Source organism: Bombus fervidus, chromosome 8 (genome assembly GCF_041682495.2).
Source record: "Bombus fervidus isolate BK054 chromosome 8, iyBomFerv1, whole genome shotgun sequence".
Classification (NCBI taxonomy): domain Eukaryota; kingdom Metazoa; phylum Arthropoda; class Insecta; order Hymenoptera; family Apidae; genus Bombus; species Bombus fervidus.
The window spans coordinates 2,579,376-2,602,500 of record NC_091524.1 but is presented as its reverse complement, the minus strand read 5'-3'; the positions used below and the strand labels follow the sequence as shown (position 1 = coordinate 2,602,500).

At 45.2% G+C, this 23,125-nt stretch overlaps 1 protein-coding gene and 1 long non-coding RNA gene across 43 annotated transcripts in view; one reads left to right on the top strand and one right to left on the bottom strand.

The window, feature by feature from the left end:
* The window catches only part of LOC139990065 (uncharacterized), a 6,529-nt gene extending 2,214 nt beyond the window's left edge, over positions 1 to 4,315 (bottom strand). Inside the window, exon 1 of the long non-coding RNA XR_011800477.1 lies at positions 4,180 to 4,315. This is a non-coding gene — a long non-coding RNA (uncharacterized lncRNA). The remainder of the gene's footprint in view (positions 1 to 4,179) is intronic.
* Shot (dystonin-like protein short stop) overlaps positions 1 to 23,125 on the top strand; it is a 52,116-nt gene that overhangs the window by 19,930 nt on the left and 9,061 nt on the right. For 23 of the 42 annotated variants that reach the window (XR_011800463.1, XM_072008807.1, XM_072008803.1 and 20 more), the window contains 21 exons: positions 91 to 150; positions 876 to 965; positions 1,306 to 1,476; positions 2,398 to 2,412; positions 6,323 to 6,602; positions 6,935 to 7,385; positions 7,473 to 7,730; positions 7,806 to 8,379; positions 8,677 to 9,147; positions 9,223 to 10,428; positions 10,520 to 10,603; positions 11,693 to 11,914; positions 13,478 to 16,248; positions 16,505 to 16,516; positions 17,328 to 19,455; positions 19,536 to 19,783; positions 20,569 to 20,643; positions 20,999 to 21,170; positions 21,249 to 21,366; positions 21,444 to 21,673; positions 21,747 to 21,864. Coding sequence is in view for 41 of the 42 variants with exons in the window: in XM_072008807.1 (XP_071864908.1) it covers positions 91 to 150; positions 876 to 965; positions 1,306 to 1,476; positions 2,398 to 2,412; positions 6,323 to 6,602; positions 6,935 to 7,385; positions 7,473 to 7,730; positions 7,806 to 8,379; positions 8,677 to 9,147; positions 9,223 to 10,428; positions 10,520 to 10,603; positions 11,693 to 11,914; positions 13,478 to 16,248; positions 16,505 to 16,516; positions 17,328 to 19,455; positions 19,536 to 19,783; positions 20,569 to 20,643; positions 20,999 to 21,170; positions 21,249 to 21,366; positions 21,444 to 21,673; positions 21,747 to 21,864 (9,754 nt within the window). In the remaining variant the exon portion in view is untranslated. Of the gene's footprint in view, positions 1 to 90; positions 151 to 875; positions 966 to 1,305; positions 1,477 to 2,397; positions 2,413 to 4,638; positions 5,413 to 5,748; positions 5,976 to 6,322; positions 6,603 to 6,934; positions 7,386 to 7,472; positions 7,731 to 7,805; positions 8,380 to 8,676; positions 9,148 to 9,222; positions 10,429 to 10,519; positions 10,604 to 11,692; positions 11,915 to 13,477; positions 16,249 to 16,504; positions 16,517 to 17,327; positions 19,456 to 19,535; positions 19,784 to 20,568; positions 20,644 to 20,998; positions 21,171 to 21,248; positions 21,367 to 21,443; positions 21,674 to 21,746; positions 21,865 to 23,125 lie in introns of those variants that run through there. The other 19 variants (XM_072008826.1, XM_072008822.1, XM_072008825.1 and 16 more) reach the window with 10 other exon arrangements.

The following is a 23,125-nucleotide window of genomic DNA, read 5'->3' as shown; positions in this document are numbered from 1 at the left end:
ACCTGCCGCTACTTTCGGTCGCGTTCAAGCCACTCGAAACTAAACACATAACTCGGGTCGTGCTTCTTTTTCAATCGATGTTTTTTTCAGACTTACACGTGCCTACACGTGTGCGTCCTTGTGAACAACCAACCATGCTGTTCCCCCACTGTAAGTTCAGGGCAGGTGTTATTAACGAACGTTGCCAATGTTAGAAGGAATTTTACGCATGCTTCAAGAAACGCAGTGTCTTGTTTTGTCGAGTGAATTAATTGTTTTCCCAAGTAACGTCCTTTCATATTTCCCTCTGTTTCCATTTGTCACTTAAAGAAACCATCAATGAACTGGCCCGTTGAGAAACCGTGGCAAAAGTCGACGTGCAAAAGCTATGCAATTATCGCGAATTAAACGATCTGCGTGTGATCTCTACGATATCTGAGATTCGTGCTTATCGCGGCCGACATTTAAAGTTTAACTGAAAGTTTGAGGGCCACGATTACTGCGTTTGCACGTGACGCACCGCGGCCGTGTAAAGTACGTTTATTTTCGCGAGACACGCGACTATCTTTTCAGAATACCTGCTTCATCGAAACCCATTCTTCCCTTATCCCCTTTCTCACTATATCCGTTATATGTGTTTGCACTTACACGTTCCTAGTATTTGTTCGTGTTTTGTAATCGTTCACCGTTCGTTGTTCAATGTCCTCCCGTCCGTGTGCACCACATCTTTTTTTTTTTACGTTTAATTTTTGGTTGAAGTCGCTCCATTTTCTTTTTTCATACATTTCGATTCGTTCGATGGCTTGTTTTTATTTTCAGTTATATAGAATTGTCGAGAGACACTTGAACAAGGAAGTCATTTATCAGTGCTCTGATCCGTGAAATCGTTGTTGCAGGCCAGCAGACATGTCGGAGATCTGTTCGAAGACCTGCGGGACGGGCACAACCTCATTTCCTTGCTGGAGGTACTCTCGGGCGAGCATCTTGTAAGTATCGCAAAGTTTTTTTCCTTCCGTGATACTCTTTTATGCGGCACAGACGCAATTGGCAGTGGTCCGCTTAACCCGTCGGTTTCCAGGGTGAAATGCTCGTTACGTAACTGTCAGGGTGTGACTAACTTGACCTGGATTACAGGGGTAGATGATCTATATCCTCTATCCGTTTAAACAGGTTACCATGTTTATAGGCAATAAATAATATCTTGAAACGCCAGCAGTTAGGTAACATCGTTTGAACCTTGTCAATCGAGGGTTGATCGTAATTACGGTGATTATGTGCCATATATTAGGATTTGATGTACGATTAATTCAATTTATCATTTTTTAGCCGCGAGAGAGAGGTCGGATGCGTTTCCACATGCTGCAGAACGTACAAATGGCTCTTGACTTTTTGCGCTACAAGAAGATCAAGCTCGTTAATATTCGTGCTGAAGACATTGTCGATGGAAATCCAAAGTTGACTCTAGGTTTGATATGGACCATCATACTTCACTTCCAGGTGAGTGAACGCTCGCATCTTCCTGAAATTATCACCGATTACGCTTATCACAAATTATATAACACCGCCAAGTATACTCTAGTGGGTTTGGAGATAGCACCTAAGAAAACGGGACGTCTCAATAGGAACGTCTCGACACCTGGTTCGCCCTTTCGAATCGCGATTATCGAAAGAATAATGATACCCATTGTTCAATCGTGCTCCGGCCGAAGTTCAAGCCGTTCCCGCTTTTAAACAACGAAAACGTTTTTTCGTAAGAGTCGCGGAGCGATGACGATCGAAAGTTTCGCTTCCGAGAAACCGATGCTCGCGAGGGGAAAACGGTCGGCTAGGAGAATCATCGCGTAGGAATGCCCGACCACTCTCGTTTTTCTCGCAATTCTCGTTCCGATCGAAAGCGAGTCGGACGGAGGAAGCGCAAAGAAAGAGTGAGAGCCGTTCCAGGCGACGTTTGGCGCCGTCGAGGACGGCACGCCACGCCATGCCACGTCGCTGCACGCCACAGAACGGGAACGCGATTACGCGCGGTGGTCGGGTCATTCGGTGAGGAGAGCCGGCGCCAAAAGAGTTGGCCGATACTGGACGTCGCGTCGGATCGTCTGCGGACGGGCGCAAAAAATCTCGAAAGCGAGCCATCGATCGCGGCTCGAGTAACCGTATTACGCGACCGCACAAAGACAGACAGTGTTCGTTTTCGTAACGATGCAACGAATACGCGACCTCTCATTATCTCGCGGTATCGGTACTTCGAGAGAGGAGAAGTAGCCGTCGAGAGAGAGAGAGAGAGAGAGAGAGAGAGAGAGAGAAAGAAAGAAAGAGAAATTTAAGCCTATTCCCTTTATATATTCTTACTAACTATCGGCTCCTCCCGATCAGCATCTGTATCTAATGGTGTATTTTTTGTTCTGTTTCGCGCCGCAGAGCTGGCGTCGCAAGGTAAGTTCCCTACATTTTTATGCCGTAGTTGGTTCCCTCTACGAAAAAAGAAAAGGAACTGAAAAGCGTTTACCAATTCGTTCGAAAAAATATTGCGATAATTACGCCTGGATCAAAGGTTTGGATACATATTTAGTAACCAGTGTTGGCTCGATCTCTTATCGACCGCGTGAACCGATCGAAAAGCTAGATGGCGCTCGCAGGTAGTCTTGCAACAGCCGTCGTCCTACGCACTGAAGCTCTCACTGATCCGCCGAATCGTTTCGAGATTCATTTTTCTCGACAATCGCGACAACCGCGTCATTTATCCTAACCGCCTGTGACGACTATTCTTCCGCTCGCGACAGACATGTCCGTTTATGGTAGTTCCACGCGTACGTCGAGTCAGCAAGCCGGAAGGTTGATTGTCAGTCAAAAGCATCGCGTGGTATTCCGGGACGTGGGAGGTGACCAGATTGCGAACAGTCGTATTGCGGCGCCCTGGCGCGTCTCTCGTGGTCTCTTCTGGTCGCGAGCCGCCCACCTTGTAATTATGATAATCGGAATCGGTCGATCGAGTACCGAATACAAAAACGCGAATGACGCCACCGGCCAAGGTCAGCCTGTGAGCGACCGTTCCTTTTTAGCGCGTTTCATGCATCTTGACGACTTTCGCGCCCTCGTAAAATACACGTTCCTTTGCATTCTTTCCTTGACATTGTACAAAGATCTTCTTAAAGAGAATTTAAGTTAGGATAACTTCGTTGACTAATAACACAGCTGGTTTAAAAATAGTTTGTATACAATTTTTTATTTTGGAACGATCTTGTCCATTTAGTTTGTGTTGTTTCTAGGAAGCAAGTCGCGCTACCATTATATTACGGAAGACGAAGTACCGGTAATCGCGGAAATTGCGAAGAATTACAAGGATCCCGGAGGATCTTGCAACGATTGGTTCACGCGGCTGGTATTGTAACGGAAGCCAATGCTCGGGCCGGACGGTTGCGGGCGCGATGACGTCACGTCCGGTCTCGAGCAAACCGCGCGCCTCGAGTCTCTCTTGACTGTTTTCCGTTCCTTTTTTTTTTTTCTCTCGTTCGCGTTCACAACGTTCACGGACGCGATGCCGCGTCCTATTTTTCACTTGTCTCAACTCGACGTTGCTTATTTAGGCATTGTTTTCGTTTCCTCGCGTACCTCCCCATGCCCTCCAAACGGAATTGACGCGTATTATTAATTGAAACCGAAGGAGCCGCGCAACGAATTAGGTAAGCCTGCGACATAATGCGAGCGAACGTCAGCTCGGGACATCGACGACGTTCCAAAGACGGCGCTTACGGAGCGTTACTGTGCCACGGTGAATCGTAAAAATCTCTGGAAAAGGAAAAGGAGGAAGGACACGATGCGCGACGAACGGCAAACGAAGCGTCGCGTCGCGGCGAAGTGGGGCGTCCGGTGTGTTTCCGACGCGTTTCGCCTCGTTGCAACAGCATGTTCCCCGATGACTCGGCCGATATAACGCGGGCGCATGCGCGATCTTGCACCGGTTATGCACAAATAACAACCATATGACCGCAACGACGACGTGCACGAGGACAAGCATGGATTTTAGGGGGGCGTCGCGGAAACGCAGGGAGATAGATGACGTCGTTTGAATTGTAGGGGTGAGCAACAGGATGAAGAGCAGGCTATGGTATAAGCACGAGCAGTCATCGACAAAGGAAGAGAGGATGAGAGAGAAAAAGAGAGTGGGGAATCAAGAGGGGGAATGTCGGAGGCGTCTCTCACCTGCGCGCATTTCGTTGGCCTACTCTCGCGACGGCAGCCGGATACAACACGGTACGCTGTCGGTCGTTCGTTCGTTCGGTGAATCGCGGTGTATCCTGTTCTTTTCGTTGTAAATACCGTTCGGCGTAAAATCTCGATATCGTTGGAACGTGGTCGCGCGACAACGGACCAAGGTACACGTTCGTCGAAGCCTCGAATGGTAGACACGTGTCGCGGTTAGGGACGCGCGACGATTCGCGTCGCGAAACCTTACCGGTGAAACGTGCGAGCGGACGGGCGAACGAACGAACGAGCGCGTAAAGAAGCACGAAAAGAACTCGAAGTGGGGATCGGTCTCGATGAGCTACCTGTAGTGCGCGGCAGTCTGTTCGCGATACGCGCGGTGATGGCCGTACCTGCCGTCGAGTGTCTCCTCCGATAACTAACTAATTCTTCCAGCGTTATCATTCCCTCTCCTGTTCGCACTTTCCCCTTCCACCACTTGGAGGATTCCTCTATCATTCTCCCCGCCAACAGGGTATCGTATTTTATTTGTCCTGATCTACGTTGACATTGTCTTCTGGTCCAGTGAACACAGTTCCCCGCTCGAGGCGGTTTCTCCAAGAGTAGGCACGATCGCTCCCCCACTTTCAAGAAGCGTTGGTGCTAAAAACGAATCGCAATTCGGTGCAGCTACTCGATGCGCTCTCAGACGATCGCGAGTCGTTCGTTCCGTTCGAATCGCACACGTATCAGTCTCTTCGATCTTTTTTGAACTGACCATCGAGAAGATACATATCGGTCGCGTATTCGCGAATCGATAACTGTTTTTCGAGTCGTGTCGAGTAACTCGGGCTAACGGTGATAGACGGACAGCCGACTTTCGATAATCGGCTTTCACGAGCCGCGGCGCGCGGTATAAGCTTGGAGAGACCGAGACGCCGGATAAGGCTACGAATAGTAGCCGTACGTGCCTTGCCTCTATTCCTGGAGGTCGATGTTAGTTTCTTGGAGCAACTCGGTCCTTTCGACGGCCGCCAGAAGAGAGACGAGGGACCCGCGTTGATACAATTTCGTACCGATACACGATGTCGATATATCGGTTTAGCAAAGGTGGCAGACTGTTCGTGCAAGGCACCAGAGAGGATGACGCTCGCGAGAACGTCGCCTCGCCTGCTCCGTCTACTGCGACGCCCGTCACTGATGACTTAAGAGCGATTTACACCAAGAGAAGACTCTCGACCGAGGTTTTAGGTAGGAACTCCGACAAAACGGCAAGTTCGACGAGTAACCTGGCTACGAGTTTCGAGGCTCGAATACTTTGATAAGATATTTCCTCGTTAGTTGATCGTGATCGACTCGTTTAAGGGTCTAGAAGTCACGGCACGATCAGCTTAGATGGTGCTAAGTTGGAACGTAGCCAAGCTCGGAGTCGATCGTGACGCGATTTCGAATCAACCGGTTGATCACGAGCACGAGAAGGCCTCTGAAACTCGTTTGAACATCGCCGGTTAGTCGGAGCTTCGTTGGAATATTTTCGTGCGGGGTTCAGTGTGTTTATGTAGCGAAACTGATAACGCTACGATTTAGGATCGTCGATCGAGTCAACGAAAACTTCGAGACGCGGCGAAAACGGCACGAAACGTATCGTGACCCGGATCGTACGTAAAACGACCACATTGACACGGGGCGAGGAAAGATGCGTGGCCGAGGATCTGACGAAACGTGCCACCTCAGGCTACTTGCAGGAGACCGCTGCTTCCTCCTCCTCCTTCTCTTTGAGTCGACAGGCTTCGCCAAAGCCGAAAACCGTCCGGGTAAGCGTAATCTTGGCAATTTTGCTTCGCGTTCGCGACGCGAGACTCTTCATTTTAATTTCGCGTTTTCGCGTAACGCATTGCAAGGACAGGCTCGTCGTCGTCGTTCGTCCCTAGGTTCGCGCTTCTTTTCACGTTTAGTGGCAACAGGGTGTAGTAGAAGGGCAGGACGAACATTTCGGGGTTCGAATCGTGCGATTGAACGTCGAAGGGCGAACCAAGCGGAAGCGACATCGAGGTCGATGCACGACACCAGAATTAGATCTAAACGAAAATAAACCTGATATACTCTCGTGAATATACAAGCATCGTTTGTTGACGAACTATGACCTTTTCTTTTTCTCTAGATATCCGATATTGTAGTGGGTCAGGAATCGAACGTGACTGCCCGTGAAGCTCTTCTGAGATGGGCCAGACGATCGACGGCGCGTTATCCTGGAGTGCGCGTCACGGACTTTACCGGATCGTGGAGGGACGGGCTAGCTTTCAGCGCATTAATCCATCGAAACAGACCAGATCTGGTCGATTGGAAAGGTGCTCGTGCTAGTCAACCACGAGAGCGGCTCGATCGGGTCTTCTACGTCGCGGAGCGCGAGTATGGCGTTACGAGGCTTCTCGATCCTGAAGGTAAAGATCCACATTTTAGATCCTATTTTAGACGTTCGTTTTCTCGAGAAAAAGACGAGAGTTTTCTCTCATGCTACTTTATACACGCGTTTTCTCCTCAACGTTCTCTTTTTTCCTATGTTTTCTCCTATGGTTGGGAATGCTCGAGGCCGTCACCGATGTCTACCACCGCTTCCGGTCGACGCTCGAACCGTGACGTTCTCTTTTACCCTCTGCTTTTTCCCTTTTGCACGATAAGACGGCCAAGCGATTCTTTTTGGAAAGGAGAGCAAGAGAAGCGTAAAGATTCACGTGATATGCAAGTGCTTTAGGTTTTGTATTTCGTATTACAGATGTGGACACTCCTGAACCGGATGAGAAGTCCTTGATAACGTACATCTCTTCGCTCTACGACGTGTTCCCGGAGCCGCCAACGATTCACCCGTTGTACGATGCCGAGGACCAGAGGCGTTCGGAGGAATATAGAGAGCTAGCTAGTTCCCTCCACATGTGGATCCGTGAAAAGATGTGCCTGATGCAGGAACGTGTCTTCCCGCCGACCTTAATAGAAATGAAAAATTTAGCGGCCGGTAGCACGAAATTCAAGAATGAGGAAGTACCGCCCAGATACAGAGACAAGCAACGACTTTCTTACATCTTCAGGGATTTGCAAAAGTACTTCGAAGCGGTCGGTGAGGTGGACATCGAACCTCACTTACGTATCGAGGTTATTGAAGAAAATTGGAATAGATTGATGATGCTGCATCAGGAAAGAGAACAGGCGATAATCGACGAAATTAAACGGTAAGATCTATCCCTTCCTTAAGTAGCGAGATTATTCGCATCAACGATTCGTTTCGTTCCAAGTTCGAGCTTGTATCTGTTTCTCAGACTCGAACGACTGCAACGACTAGCAGAGAAAGTGCACAGAGAGATGAAGGCGACCGACAATCGATTGGAGGAGCTCGAGAGACGAGTGGAGGACGAAGCCAGGCGTCTCGATCGACTTCATCCTCTGGAAGCGAAACATGCGGTGGATCTTTTGGAACAGGATATTCGTAACACCGAGGTCCAGATCCAAAATATTTTTCCAGACGTACATACACTTACCGAGGGGCGATACAGTCAGGCGGCCGAACTTCGCAAAAGGTAGCTCTCTCGATATCATTTTCTGTTTCCTCCATATTCATTTACAGAAAAGTCACAGACTTATCCATGTTACAGAGTTCAGAAGCTACATCAACGGTGGGTCGCCCTGCGATCTCTTCTTCATAAACGTTTGGTACAGCCGCTGTCGGCCGTATCTTTCCCGGTAGAAGAACGCGTCGTTACGAAACACCGCACTACCGTCCATGAAACCCGATTGGTCGACACCAATCCACATTTCCGTGCGTTACACGACTGCATCGACTGGTGTAAGGCGAAGATCAAACAGCTCCAGGATGCAGACTATGGCTCCGATTTACCTAGCGTACAGAACGAACTGGAGGTTCACCAAAGGGAACACAAGAATATCGAGCAGTTCCATCCTAAAGTGGAGAGATGTGTGCAGGCTAAGAGCCACTTTCACGCCGAGGAACTGACATTGTATAGCCAACATCTAACTGTTCTTCAAAAACTTCACACTGAATTATTAGCGGCCTCGAATAAGAGACTTTCCGATTTGGACACTCTACATGACTTTATACAATCGGCGACTAATGAACTAGTTTGGCTGAGTTCTAAGGAGGAGACGGAGGTGACACGCGATTGGAGTGACAAGAATTTGAATGTGCAAAGTATCGAGCAGTATTACGAGGTAATTTATGTTTTAATGTTTTTTTTGCGATTATATGATAATTATATACTAGCATCCTGAATTAATTGGCCATCAAATCTAATATAGAAGTCATTGATACTTGTTTTTGTCCTGCAAGCGTACGTTTGGATCTGGTATAGAGGTAACGAAGAATATAATTTAAAGTGATCATGGTGTATGATAATCTGCATGATGGACGAATTTATAAATATTTACACGCATCCAAAGATGCGTAGATTGTAATCCATCTATGAATTCATAACGTATACATAAAATTAAATTGTCGATTTTTTACAGTCCCTTATGAGCGACCTAGAGAAGCGGGAGATTCAATTCTCCGCGGTGCAAGATCGAGGCGAAGCTCTGGTCCTTCAACATCATCCCGCCGCGAAAACCATCGAAGCTTACATGTCCGCCATGCAGAGTCAATGGACCTGGCTTCTTCAATTAACTCTTTGTCTAGAAGTCCATCTGAAACACGCAGCACAGAGTCAACAATTTTTCCGGGATGTTCAACAGGCTGAACAGTGGATCTCGAAGAGAGATGAATCGCTCAACACCATTTATTCCCAATCAGAATTCTCCTTGGACGAGGGTGAACGTTTATTGAAGGGTATGCAAGAACTACGCGAAGAATTGAATAGTTACGGCGATCATGTGCAGAAACTGGTTGATCAAGCGAAGGACGTGGTTCCTATGAAGCAACGTCGACAGCCCGTGACACGGCCTATGCAAGTTACGTGCATTTGCAGCTACAAACAAGTCAATGTAAGTAGAATGACCATTATGTCGTTCATTAGATGTCTGTCATATTACTTTAACGTGTAAATTGCTTGGTTTCAGATGTCGATTGAGAAGGGCGAACAGTGTACGTTATACGACAACTCTGGTAGGATAAAATGGCGCGTAAAGAATCAAGAGGGCGTCGAGTCTCCTGTTCCAGGCGTCTGCTTTGCTCTTCAGCCACCTGACAAGGATGCTCTCGATGCTGCAGAAAGATTGCGACGACAATATGACCGAAGTGTTGGATTATGGCAACGGAAACAGCTTCGATTACGACAAAACATGATTTTCGCGACCATCAAAGTGGTCAAAGGCTGGGATCTACCGCAGTTCTTGGCTATGGGCCAGGATCAGAGAACTGCTATCAGAAAAGCCTTGAACGAGGATGCTGAGAAACTGCTGTCCGAGGGCGACCCTGCTGATCCACAATTGAGGCGACTGAAGCGAGAAACGGCCGAAGTGAACAAATTGTTTGATGAACTAGAGAAACGTGCCAGAGCGGAGGAAGAGTCAAAGAACGCGGGACGTATTTTCAACGAACAGATTTCTGCCATTCAAGAAGCATTAGACGAAGCAGAGAGAGTTCTGAATACTCGCATAGCTGCGCCATTGCCGAGAGACATCGACAGCTTGGAACATCTGGTTCTGCAACACAAAGATTTTGAGCAAACTCTCAAACGTCAAACGCCAGATCTAGATAAAGTTCAGCAAACTTTCCGTGGTATTACTTTGAAGACTCCAGCCATGAGAAACAAGCTCGACGCTGTTACCACCAAATGGACAAATATTTGGAACTCAAGCAATCTGTACATCGAGCGGCTAAAGTGTGTTGAGATCGTGCTTTCTAGTCTTGAGGAGAACACAACCTCGGTATCCGAATTGGAAGTGAAATTGGCGTCGTTTGACGAGCTGCCACCGGATCTGAAGGGATTACAGAATGTACTAGAAGATCTGATGGTGCTTCAAAATGCCATCTCTCAACAGCAAACTGCAATGGATAAACTGAACGAAGATACGCAGAACGCAAGACATATTGTTGAAAAGTCGAGGCCAAGTCATCGTGGCTCTCATTCTGATATGGATCGCTTAGACGATGAAGTGAACAAGCTAAACTCCAGATGGACCAATCTATGTGCTCAGTTGGTTGAAAGAGTTCGCAGCGCGGAAGCAGCCTATGGCCTAGCTCAACAGTTAGAACATGCCTACCGTAACGAGGTCGACTTCATTGACGAATCGTACGAAAAACTCGAAGTAGAGAATGCGAAGGTAACGTATAAGGATTCTGATGAATCGTACTCGATTATTCCCGGCCTGTATATTTTATACACGCTTTCTTTTACATCCTGTTTCCCTTTAGAATCTATTGAACAAGGTGGTAGAACGAGCGCCGGCGATCGAAGCAGTAAATGTGACAGGCAGTCGATTGATTCGTGAAGGAAAGGTAAGATGACAAGCGACATGATTGCGAATGGATATATTCGCAACCCCTAGGTAGGCTTTGCTAGTATTAGGTAGCCTTTAGGTAGCCTGTTAGCTTACGGTATGAACGCTTGCGTGAATGAGATATTGTGTGAGTCCTTTGTACGTGTTAGTCTTCTCTAGAAGAACACGTTGCGCGATTGTCTCGCGTCGCGATCCCACGTTGCGCTCTCCTTTCGATTACCTTCTCTGTCCGTCCCGACGACTGCTACATGAAGCTACATGTATTGCTCTACATAAAAATGTGTTTACCGTCGTGGAGCCTCGATTATCGGGACATCTGTTACGAGCTGTCATCAAACTGCAAATCATTAGGAGAAGTGACCGCTGTTGTCGTCATTGTCGACTGTATGCTTACTGGATAAACTGTAAATCGCAGCCCAGTGTTAATTACAACCTGTTCATGACGACGAACAGACATTTCGAGATCTCAGTTATTTTCAGGGATTAATAAAGTCGCGAGCCTATATTTCTCTTGCTTTTGTCGCACTAAAAATTGCTTTAATTCCCTTTCCGCTATAGACGCCGTAAATACTATTACAGGCTTAGCTGATGATAACGTGCTAATGACAAAATATACTTTGCTTTTGGTGGCTTTGCGAGTGCGAATGGGAAGCGACTGTTCCTTCATCGAATCAGAAATGTATTTCTTTATTTTAGTCTTCGCTTTGAGTATATGCACTCAAGTTCGAACATTCTACGCTCAGATTCAAATGTTTCCTGTTCCGTGTCGTTCCTCACTTTGTGCACCTTTCCTTCATTAGCAATTGTTCATATTACATGACTTCTCGTAAATTTTCTACAGTATGCAAAGTAGAAGAAGGTAATTTTGTTGTGCTTAATTCACGATCCTTGAGGTATGCCTATCTTCATAGTACGTAGCTTTTTCAAATTCTTATATACATTTCTTGCATATGGTCAGCTTGCTTTAAGGTCCCGTAAGATATGATGGTAGTAGGAGTAGCTAAGGGAATAGAAAAGGAATAGAGAGACGCACATGCGATAATCTAATTCTATGCACTAACCGTAACGGGCTAACCAAAACCCTTAGATCTACGGACAAAGGCTTCGAGCGTTCACGGAACAGCTGGAAGATATCTGCCCGTCTTTGGATGCTTCGGTGAAAAAACCGCGACGAGAGTTCGTCTCAACGGTTGACGACGTCGCTCGTGATCTAGATACTCTGAACAAGAGGTACACCACGCTCGTGGATCTTCTTCAGGAACGGGTTACACAGCTGGCAGCGCAACAAACCGAGGAGACATCTCAACAGGTAAGATATTTCCTCTCTTTCTGTCCTTGCTTCCTGCGCGTTCATGTCATCGGAAGATTGATTAACATCCCACATTCTATATCTTGTCTTATACGCCTTGCAAATTACGCGATTTTCCTAGAAATGTATTTACGGAAATGGCGCCATTTATAATCGTTTAGCCTTCAACGCGTCATTAAACGCTCCAATTACATAGGATAATGCAATCTGTAGATAACATTTTAATGTTTATCACGCTTCGTCAAGTAACTGAAATGCGAAAGGTTAAGATAAGAAATAGAATAACAATTCGACTATGTATGATATTTATGGTCTTTATTCCTGCGTGTGATGATGAATAAATATTCAATCTGGAACGAATTACACGCGCCTCGCGGCCGTAGTTAGATCATGGTAAAGTCCTTGCCAGGGGGCATTCACGACCTGCAAAATGCTAATTGCTCGACCGTCTTAATTGTCAACATGCACAAAATTGGCTGTGACCGAGTCTTCGTCCTTCTCCAATACTCTCAAGTCCGCCTACGAGCGGCACTCACGCATAACAAACTGGTTCTCAAATGGAATAATACGCAACCAGTGACAAAGATTCATCCTTCCCGCCGCTTCCGCGTGGGATCGATACACGAGCGTATATTACCGCGAGACGCGATAATTTTCCTTGCACAACTGGTGCTAATCAACATTCGTTTATTACGCTATCGCGATGATGACATGTTTCAAATTGTTGATGGTTGTATGTTTTCAACCGGGTCTGTCATTTTTCATTTTAATCCACCATCGTACTTAATCCACTATGCTAATTGCTAACCGTTAAGGAAAACTGGGACGCTCGACAATCGTGATGATTGGAGTTGCGATGGAAACAGAGAAGGGAATACAAAGCTTTTTCTCCACATCATGTATATGAAATCGATCGAATTATATGCACGATATTCGTCGATTACACGATGCTTTAATCTTACTCCGATTTTATGAAGGTTGACATCAAGTTAGCATAGAGTTGTGTGCATGGAGTATTTAGGACGAATTAGCATGAGACAAGAGTCAAAAGACGTGTGTCATTAACCGCAAATGTATGCTTCTCCACTTGTAAAGAGCAATCGGTCGCGTTTCTAAAAAAAGAATTTGACTTTTTCACGCTCGGGTGTCTCGTTTTGCGAGTTTACGAGACGATCGGCGTTTTGCCAACTCAAGACAGTTGACTCAATCGCTCGGAGGTAATCGCGCTAATTAAACCTTCGTTTCGAATCGTTCCGTTGTCCTTTTGTGTAACCATATTCTGCGAAAGTCCTCCTTCGAGAGCGACCTACAGCTCTTGACACACGACACAGTTTCTAAACGAGCGATACGTGTGTCAAATTTTTAAATCTGCTATGACGATAGATCTACTCGATAAGGACGATCGTGGTAATGTCGTTTGACAGAAGTGTGGCGCCGTAATTAAAGAGAGAAAGATATAATAGGAAGAGAGGATGCATTTCGTCCGGGATCGGCTAGTGGATTCGTCAGTAAGGCTACCTAGCAGGCCTCGGACGAAACGTGATCTTCATTTTTTCTGAAAAGTTCCAGGAGGCTCTGGAGGGTCTTCAGAAATGGTTGACGGACACAGAGGAAATGGTATCCAACCAGAAATCACCATCGTCGGATTACAACGTAGTCAAGGCACAATTACAAGAGCAAAAATTCCTGAAGAAGATGCTAATGGACCAGCAAAACTCAATGTCCTCCTCGTACAACATGGGCCAAGAAGTGGCGGCTGAGGCGGAGCCTAAGGAACGGAAGAAGATCGAGAAACAACTGAAAGATTTGATGGCAAGATTTGATAATCTTACGGAAAGCGCTGCTAAGAGAATGGAAGCACTTGAACAAGCGATGGGAGTAGCGAAACAGTTCCAGGATAAACTGATACCACTTCAAACTTGGCTGGACAAGACCGAAAAACGCGTAAGAGATATGGAGTTGGTTCCAACGGACGAGGAAAAAATCCAGCAACGCGTTACCGAACACGATGGCCTCCACGAGGATATTCTGTCAAAGAAACCTGAATTCAGTGAACTTACAGAGGTTGCTAGTCAACTAATGTCTCTGGTAGGCGAAGATGAAGCCGCTGCTTTGGCAGACAAACTTCAGGATGCGGCTGATAGATACGCTGCATTGGTCGAACGATCGGAATCTCTTGGTAACTTGCTTCAACGTTCGAGACAGGGTTTACGTCATCTGGTACTTAGCTATCAAGAACTTCAGGCTTGGATGGAGGGTATGGAAATCAGATTGTCGAAATACAGAGTGCTGGCAGTGCATACGGAGAAGCTTCTTCAACAAATGGAAGACCTAGCTGATTTGACCGAAGAGGTTTCGACTCGACAGACAGAAGTAGACAGTACCACCGATACTGGATTGGAATTAATGAAACACATATCGAGCGACGAGGCGCTTCAATTGAAAGATAAACTCGATTCTTTGCAACGGCGATTTAATGATTTGGTTAGTCGAGGTTCCGACTTGCTGAAGCACGCGCAAGAGTCTCTTCCATTGGTGCAACAATTCCATGATAATCATAATCGTTTAATGGATTGGATGCAGGCTGCGGAATCGGCTCTGCAATCAGCCGAACCTCGCGAGGATGAAATTATTAGATTAGAAATGGAGATATCGGAATATAGACCAGTTCTAGACAAGATCAACGCCGTTGGACCGCAGTTGTCTCAGTTATCTCCGGGTGAAGGGGCGGCGACTATCGAAGCTCTAGTCACCAGAGACAACAGGAGATTCGCCGCCATTGCCGAGCAGATTCAACGAAAGGCTGAGAGGCTTCAGCTGAGTAAACAACGTTCGCTGGAAGTAATCGGTGATATCGACGATTTACTAGAATGGTTCCATGAAGTGGATAATCAATTAAGGGAAGCAGAACCACCGAGCAGCGAACCGGAAATCATCAGGGTACAATTGAAGGAGCATAAAGCCTTGAACGACGACATATCCAGTCAGAAAGGACGTGTTAGGGATGTGATATCCACGGCAAAGAAGGTGATCCGTGAAAATGGTCAATACGAGGACAAATCTACGATCAGAGAAAATATGGAGGACTTACGAGAAACCATGGAAATCGTCTCCGGTCTTTCAATGGATAGACTTGGTGCTCTGGAACAAGCTTTGCCATTGGCTGAACATTTACGCGACACTCACATTGATTTAGTCAGCTGGTTAGAGGAGGCTGAACAACAAGTCGCAATGCTTCCTATGCCTGCGTTAAGACCCGATCTAATAGCCGCCCAACAGGACAAGAACGAGTTCCTCGTGCAGAGCATCAACGAACACAAACCTTTGGTCGAGAAGTTGAACAAAACTGGTGAAGCATTGTTGAAGCTGTGCAACGAAGAAGAAGGTATCAAAATACAGGACATATTGGAAGCAGACACCACTCGATATGCAGCCCTCAGAGCAGAACTTCGTGGTCGGCAGCAAACTCTCGAACAGGCACTTCAGGAATCTTCTCAGTTCTCCGACAAGCTGGAAGGAATGCTGCGTGCTCTCTCATCAACTGCCGATCAAGTAAATGGCGCCGAACCGATCAGCGCTCATCCTGGTCGGTTAAGAGATCAGATGGAAGAGAATTCCGCTCTGGTCGACGAATTGGCTCAAAGATCCGAGGCTTATGCGGCTGTGAGGAGGGCCGCCGATGACGTGATCAGCAAGGCAGGTAACAGAGCTGATCCAGCTGTAAAGGACATCAAACGGAAGCTGGACAAATTGAACAAACTATGGAGCGACGTGCAAAAGTCGACGACCGACAGAGGTCAAACGTTAGACGAAGCTTTGGCGATCGCCGAAAAATTCTGGTCCGAGTTGAATGGCGTGATGTCGACTCTGCGAGAGCTTCAGGATGCTCTTGCTGGTCAGGCGCCACCTGCAGCTCAACCTGCTGCCATCCAACAGCAACAGGTTGCCTTGCAGGAGATTAGGCATGAAATCGACCAAACGAAACCAGATGTCGAGCAAGTACGAGCTTCTGGTCACGAGTTGATGGGTCTTTGCGGTGAGCCAGACAAACCAGATGTTAGAAAGCATATCGAAGATTTGGATCAAGCCTGGGATAACGTGACTGCCCTATATGCCAGAAGAGAGGAAAATCTGATCGATGCTATGGAGAAGGCCATGGAGTTCCACGAGACCTTGCAAAATCTTTTGGAGTTCCTACAAGAAGCCGAGGACAAGTTCTCTAGTATGGGACTGCTAGGAAGTGACATCGATGAAGTTAAAAAACAGATCAAACAATTGGCCAATTTCAAAGCCGAAGTAGATCCTCACATGGTCAAGGTCGAAGCTCTAAACAGGTAACAAAATATGATTCTTTTCTTTTTGATTTCCCCTTTGCGATTTGTTGAATTCATGAGTGATCTCAAGGAAAAATCTATTTCGCGAGACCCCCCACGAACATTTGTTCCGCATAGATTTACTCTAGTAATCTATTTATGATACCCCGCCGTGCGATTTTCCATTTGTACGATAACGCAAGAAAGCCTCTCTACGTATAAGCAGCGAGATTCTAATCCAACTTTTGTTTTTCCGCGCCGGTTCCTGAACGCATAGGAGTCTGATAAGGCAAGTCAACCTCTCTCTGTGTTGTAGCAGTAGTTAGAGCATGGCTTACAATCTTTTTATATATATATATATATATATATATATATATATATATATATATATTATACCTCGATTACACCTTCGAGTATGTAATAGATCCAGGTTACCCAAATGGCCCCGCTCTTTAGCCCTTTTAATCTCATAATTCCATAACATTATCGTAATACCCCAACTGAGGTCGGATGATTGGAATCCTTAACTGTCCCTGTTGGTTGGAGTTCGAACAGTCGACGAACGTATCTTGCCTGCATGTCTGCCTTGGCTGTTGCCTGGCTCGTGACGTGCCTGTTCTACTTACACATACCATATCGTAGGTATTTGCCCGTGGACTCGACGGAGGAATGAGTCGCGGATTTCCTTTCAGATGATACTACGGAGTAACTCTATTGACGATTTCCGGGTTAAATAAATATTCTAGATAAGACAATTTGTGTAATACGTTTATTATGTGATTTTAATGATGCCATACGATGTTAAAGGCTTTCAAGGCAATGTATCACATATTTATTGTAATCAAATAACATGAAGGGCAAAAGAACTTGATGACGTCAAAAGAGTACTTCCTTACAATAATATTGTATCACTCCTTTCCCGTAGAATTCGTTGACCCTGTGTTCATTATGACTAAACATCGATTCTAAACGTACGAGTTTAAACAAAGGTCGGCATCCTTGATAAGCATTCCTATGGTGTATGCTTTCTCACATTGACGCGTACAGTTTTCGATCAACGATCTACGTAAATCACGCAAGTTTTCCTCGTACAATTTCAGACAAGCTGCCGAACTGACAGAGAGAACGTCCTCGGAACAAGCTGCAGCCATCAAAGAACCGCTTGGTGCCGTTAACAGACGGTGGGACGGACTGCTTCGAGGCCTCGTGGAGAGGCAAAGACTCTTGGAGAACGCGTTACTACGTCTAGGACAATTCCAGCACGCTCTAGACGAGTTGCTAGTATGGATCGAGAAGACGGACGACACTTTGGACAACTTGAAGGCCGTGGCCGGTGATCCTCAAGTGATCGAAGTGGAATTAGCTAAACTGAAAGTACTTGTAAATGATATTCAAGCCCATCAGACCAGCGTGGACACTCTGAACGACGCTGGAAGACAGTTAATAGAGGATGGAAAGGGAACAGCCGAAGCTTCGACGACTGCTGAGAAATTAGGTACTTTGAATCGTCGTTGGCGCGATTTGTTGCAACGTGCTGCTGATCGTCAACGAGAACTGGAAGATGCGCTTAGAGAAGCGCAAACCTTTACGGCGGAGATACAAGACCTTTTGTCTTGGCTGGGTGATGTGGACAACACTATAGTAGCTTCGAAACCTGTTGGAGGATTGCCGGAAACGGCTTCAGAACAGTTAGAACGCTTTATGGAAGTGTACAACGAATTGGAACAAAATCGTTTGAAAGTCGAATCGGTTCTTCAACAAGGACAAGCATACTTGAAGCGTGCCGATTCTACTAGTGCCGGTGGTCTGAATCACAACTTGAGGACTTTGAAACAACGATGGGATAATGTGACTGCTCGCGCAAGTGATAAAAAGATCAAGCTCGAGATCGCTCTGAAAGAGGCTACAGAGTTCCACGATGCACTCCAATCGTTTGTCGATTGGTTAACCAATGCGGAGAAGATTTTGACGAATCTGAAACCTGTGTCGAGGGTAATGGAAACTATCCTCGGACAGATAGAGGAACACAAAGCGTTTCAGAAGGACGTTGGAGTTCATCGTGAGACTATGCTGAACCTCGATAAGAAGGGCACGCATTTGAAATACTTTTCACAGAAACAGGACGTGATTCTAATCAAAAACTTGTTGATAAGTGTGCAACACAGATGGGAAAGAGTAGTTTCGAAGTCTGCAGAGAGAACCAGGGCTCTTGATCACGGATACAAAGAGGCCAGAGAATTCCACGATGCTTGGTCCAATATAATGAACTGGCTCGACGAAACGGAGAAGACTTTGGACGAGGTTGCCAGTGATGGCGCCCTTGGAGGAAATGATCCAGAGAAGATCAAGGCCAGACTGAATAAGCATCGTGAATTGCAGAAAGCTCTCAGCGCCAAACAGGGTACCTATGACGCAACTATGAAGAATGGAAAATCATTAAAAGACAAAGCGCCTAAGAGTGACGAATTTGCTCTGAAAGAACTTTTGAATGAGTTGAAGAACAAGTGGACCACTGTTTGTGGTAAGTGCGTGGATAGACAGAGGAAGCTCGAGGAAGCATTGTTGTTCTCGGGACAATTCAAGGACGCTATTCAGGCGTTGCTGGAATGGCTTAGTAAGTCTGAGAAGCAGCTGGCGGACACCGGTCCACTTTATGGCGACCTTGACACTGTAATGAATTTAGTTGAACAACATAAGACCTTCGAGAAGGATCTCGAATCCAGAGTCTCTCAGATGGAATCTGTAATAAAAACGGGTCGCGAGCTTCTTGCTAAGGCGACACCTGATGATGCATCTGCTATAGGATCACAACTTGCTGAAATAAATAATCTTTGGGACACGGTAACCAAGTTGTCCTCTGACAAGACTGAACGACTCCAAGAAGCCCTCAGAGAGGCTGAACGCCTTCACAAGGCAGTTCACGTACTTCTAGAGTGGCTGAGTGATGCTGAAATGAAGCTGAGATTTGCTGGACAGTTGCCGGAAGACGAACAGGAGAGCAGGAATCAGTTGATGGAACACGAAAAGTTCTTGCGTGAATTAAGCACCAAGGAAATTGAAAAAGATCAAACTTTGGAGCTGGCTCACGTGATTCTTGCAAAGGCACACCCTGATGGAGCTTTGGTTATCAAACACTGGATCACGATCATTCAGTCCAGATGGGAGGAGGTTTCCACCTGGGCCCAACAAAGGAATCAAAGATTGGAGAATCATATGCGAGGACTTCAGGTATTATTGACGCTTAGAATTACGTATTGATTTCTTTTATAAATTTGTGAACTTTATTTATTGTTTTATTCATTCTTCAGGACCTCGACAATCTTCTGGAAGAACTACTGTCATGGTTAGAAGGTTTGGAGAACACTCTCAACGCTCTTGAAGCTGAGTCTCTACCAGACGATAAAGCTACTTTAGAAATGCTGATTGTGGATCACAGAGAATTTATGGAGAATACCAGTCGAAGACAGAACGAAGTTGACCGCGTCTGCAAAGCCAGACAGATCAAATCTGCGAAAGATACGATGAAGATAACGAAGGCTAAGTCACCTGCCCCAACGTACGTTCATGTTCCTTTTTATTTATCTTTTGTCTTTGGTCCCAATTTTTTTTTAGTGAGTTCAAATGTCAAGATCGCCGAAGATCGCGCTCGTCAAAATTCATCGTTTGTTTGAGGTAGAGAAAGTAAACGAGATTCGCCTATGTGCTTCTCGATATTGATTTAAGTAACTGAAACGTCTTTTGTTCGTTTTCGTTTGCGCTTTGTCCTTTGGAAATTACACTTGCCCGTGCATGTGTTGCATTTGATACTCTACTCTTCCAGTTATATTTATTTTTTTTTTTTTTTTTTTTACTTTTCACTTTGTCCACATAAACGATTTTTGATAATGATTAAGTACGGACGTCTACGAGGACAGCTGGTGGTTTCGACAGAAAGGTGCGTTCACGAATAAAACGGGTTGTCAAGGTCTCTGATCGGTTCATTTTGAAGTAGCAGCATGGTATGTGATAGAGTACTTCTGAGTCTGAAAAAACGAGTACGGACACTCGAAGCGCATCCAAGGCGTTTACTTTACACGTACGGAGAATAGGCCGCTCTATCTATAAACATTACTGTCAAATGAATATTAAATATTTTTTCTTTTATGCACAAGTAATACTTGAATAGCATTTTACGTGGCCTATTCTCCTTTCTCCATTCCCTTTTCCTTCGTTTGCTCGTCTCACAAGGAAACTCGACGATCGATCGTTGACATGGGTTTGAGCGATCGGTGCACGAAAACGCGAGTTCTGCCAGTATTGGGTAGAGAATTGTCAAGTGATGTGACGCATGTTCCTGTTTAGCCGAGCCAGCCCAGGCCGTGAGAGAACGCCCGATTCGTTGCCGCACATCGGCCCACGGTTCCCACCCAAAGGAAGGTTCGTCACACCTACCGTTACTTCAATTCTTCCTCATCATCCGTGCTTTGCTTTAAACCCCTAACACACTATTCCATTTATCTTTCTATTTATCTTTTGCAGTTTAAACGATCGCGTCGGTCGTGTCATGGATGAACAATTCTCCTTCATAGATTATTTCATTTCTTTTCTTTCCTTCTCCATCTTCTCTTATTTGTGCTTTTTTTATCTGCTAAGTTTTGAATAATCATTGTGGAGGTCGTTTCTGGTGATTTACATATTTTATCGTTCATCAGCTTCCTTTGCCTTACATGCTTTGTTTATTTAATTCACGATGAGGAACGGAGGTATTGACGTAATTTTTTTGTCCATATAGCAAAGGTGCCGAACCGGAGTTCCGTAGTCCGAGAGTAAAACTGCTGTGGGACAGGTGGAGACACGTTTGGATGTTGGCGTGGGAACGTCAACGTCGTTTACAGGATAAGTATAATTATATCCAAGAACTGGACCGTGTCGCAAACTTCAGCTGGGAGGATTGGCGCAAGAGAGTGAGTATACAAGAAAGAATCATTAATATTGGCTCGTCTTTCGTTTGTAATTCGACCACTAAAATTGTCCCATTACAGTTCCTGAAATTCATGAACCACAAAAAGTCCAGATTAACAGATCTCTTCAGAAAAATGGATAAGAACAACGACGGACTGATTCCACGCGAGGACTTCATTCAAGGAATCATGAACACCAGTGAGTTCCTTTTTTTTGACTTGTTAAATTTTTTTAATGACAAAATATAACATCATGAGTATGATTTATTCGCAAAGAATTCGAGACTTCACGGTTAGAAATGGGAGCGGTCGCAGATTTGTTCGATCGCCACGGTGAAGGATTGATAGATTGGAAGGAATTCATCGCGGCTCTAAGACCAGACTGGGAGGAACGCAGAACGTATAACGACACTGACAAGATTCACGATGAAGTAAAACGATTGGTGATGCTTTGTACTTGTCGCCAGAAATTCCGTGTATTCCAAGTTGGCGAAGGAAAATATAGGGTATATATTCGAAATTAATTTCTACTTTACGATTGGAGAGATTTTGTAATTCGAAAATATATCTGATTTTTAGTTTGGAGACAGTCAGAAGTTGCGGTTGGTACGGATTCTACGATCGACTGTGATGGTACGAGTCGGCGGTGGATGGGTAGCATTGGACGAATTTCTATTAAAAAATGATCCTTGCCGCGGTAAGTGTTTCTTTCATTTAATCTGTCTGTTTTTCTTTTTCTCTACTCCGTTACCGCCGAATTATGCCGTCGGAATCGATGAGTACGGACTTTTTCCTGGTCTAATTTTGAATGGTTTTCTTTACTATAACAATGAGTCTTTACAAACTTTCCTTCGACCGTTCCGTTTCGCCCCTACCAATCTTTGAACGCGACACAAATAGATCGGGTCTTAATTAAAAATAAAACTTCACTATTTCCTTATCCTTTATCCTCATCCAAAAGAGGCAGCTAAACGTGTTTATGTTTTTTTACCAACTAAACAAACGTGTGGGATTTAATTGTTTGTCCTTCTGTTTGAGATACGTTTATTAACGTTATATGCTTCTTACCTTGAGTTTTGTTTTTTTTTTTTTTTTTTTTTTTTTTTTTATAAGGGTACTAAAATTGTAAAATTGAAAAAAAAATCGAACTCAATTACTTTCCGCTGCCTCAGGAATAAATATTTGCTTGTATATTCGCGTTCATTGACAAAAAAAAAAAAAAAAGAAAAAAAAACAGATCGTGTAACATTTGTATCTTAAAAAAGTATTTCATTCATCAAATTGTCTCACTAACGAACCCTCTCATCGATTCTTCCCGCGCGATCATTCTCATTTCTCTCCATTGTGTCGCATTTTTGTTGATGCTATGTATTCACCTACATTTAGTATACGTGTACGATCTCAGCTCCTGAGGTACAAAGTGTGAGCGTGACTAATCATTAATCGACTCTACGCGAGTTTTTTAACACCGTGTATATGAGCAGAAGAAGAAAGCGTGTGCTCGTTATGTACGACCTCCGCTTCGCGTAATATCTACCTGCGTACTCGCTAGATTTTCATTTCACCTTAATCACTGATCACCACGAACGACTCTTCGTTCCACGAATTGCTTCAATATTCAGTTTTATCTTCTTTTTATCGTTACAAGTTCTGGCCGGTTCTGTTGCATTAAGTTTTGCAAGACAAATTCGTGGAACTCGATCGTTCAGTTGACTAGCAAGTTGACCAAAGCGATTATAATGTATCTTGATACTTTAGGCAATTCATATTGCTTGTCACTTGTACGTAACTAACATCATCCTCTGCCAGTCCCTCTGATCTCCGATCTTAACGAACAAAATAACAACATTCTACCTTGTTCCATCGAATCATTTTATTTTTTATTGCGCACAATTTTATCGACGTACTTCCCCGATCTCATTACGTGTACATTTTTTAATTACGCATTCAGTTCATTC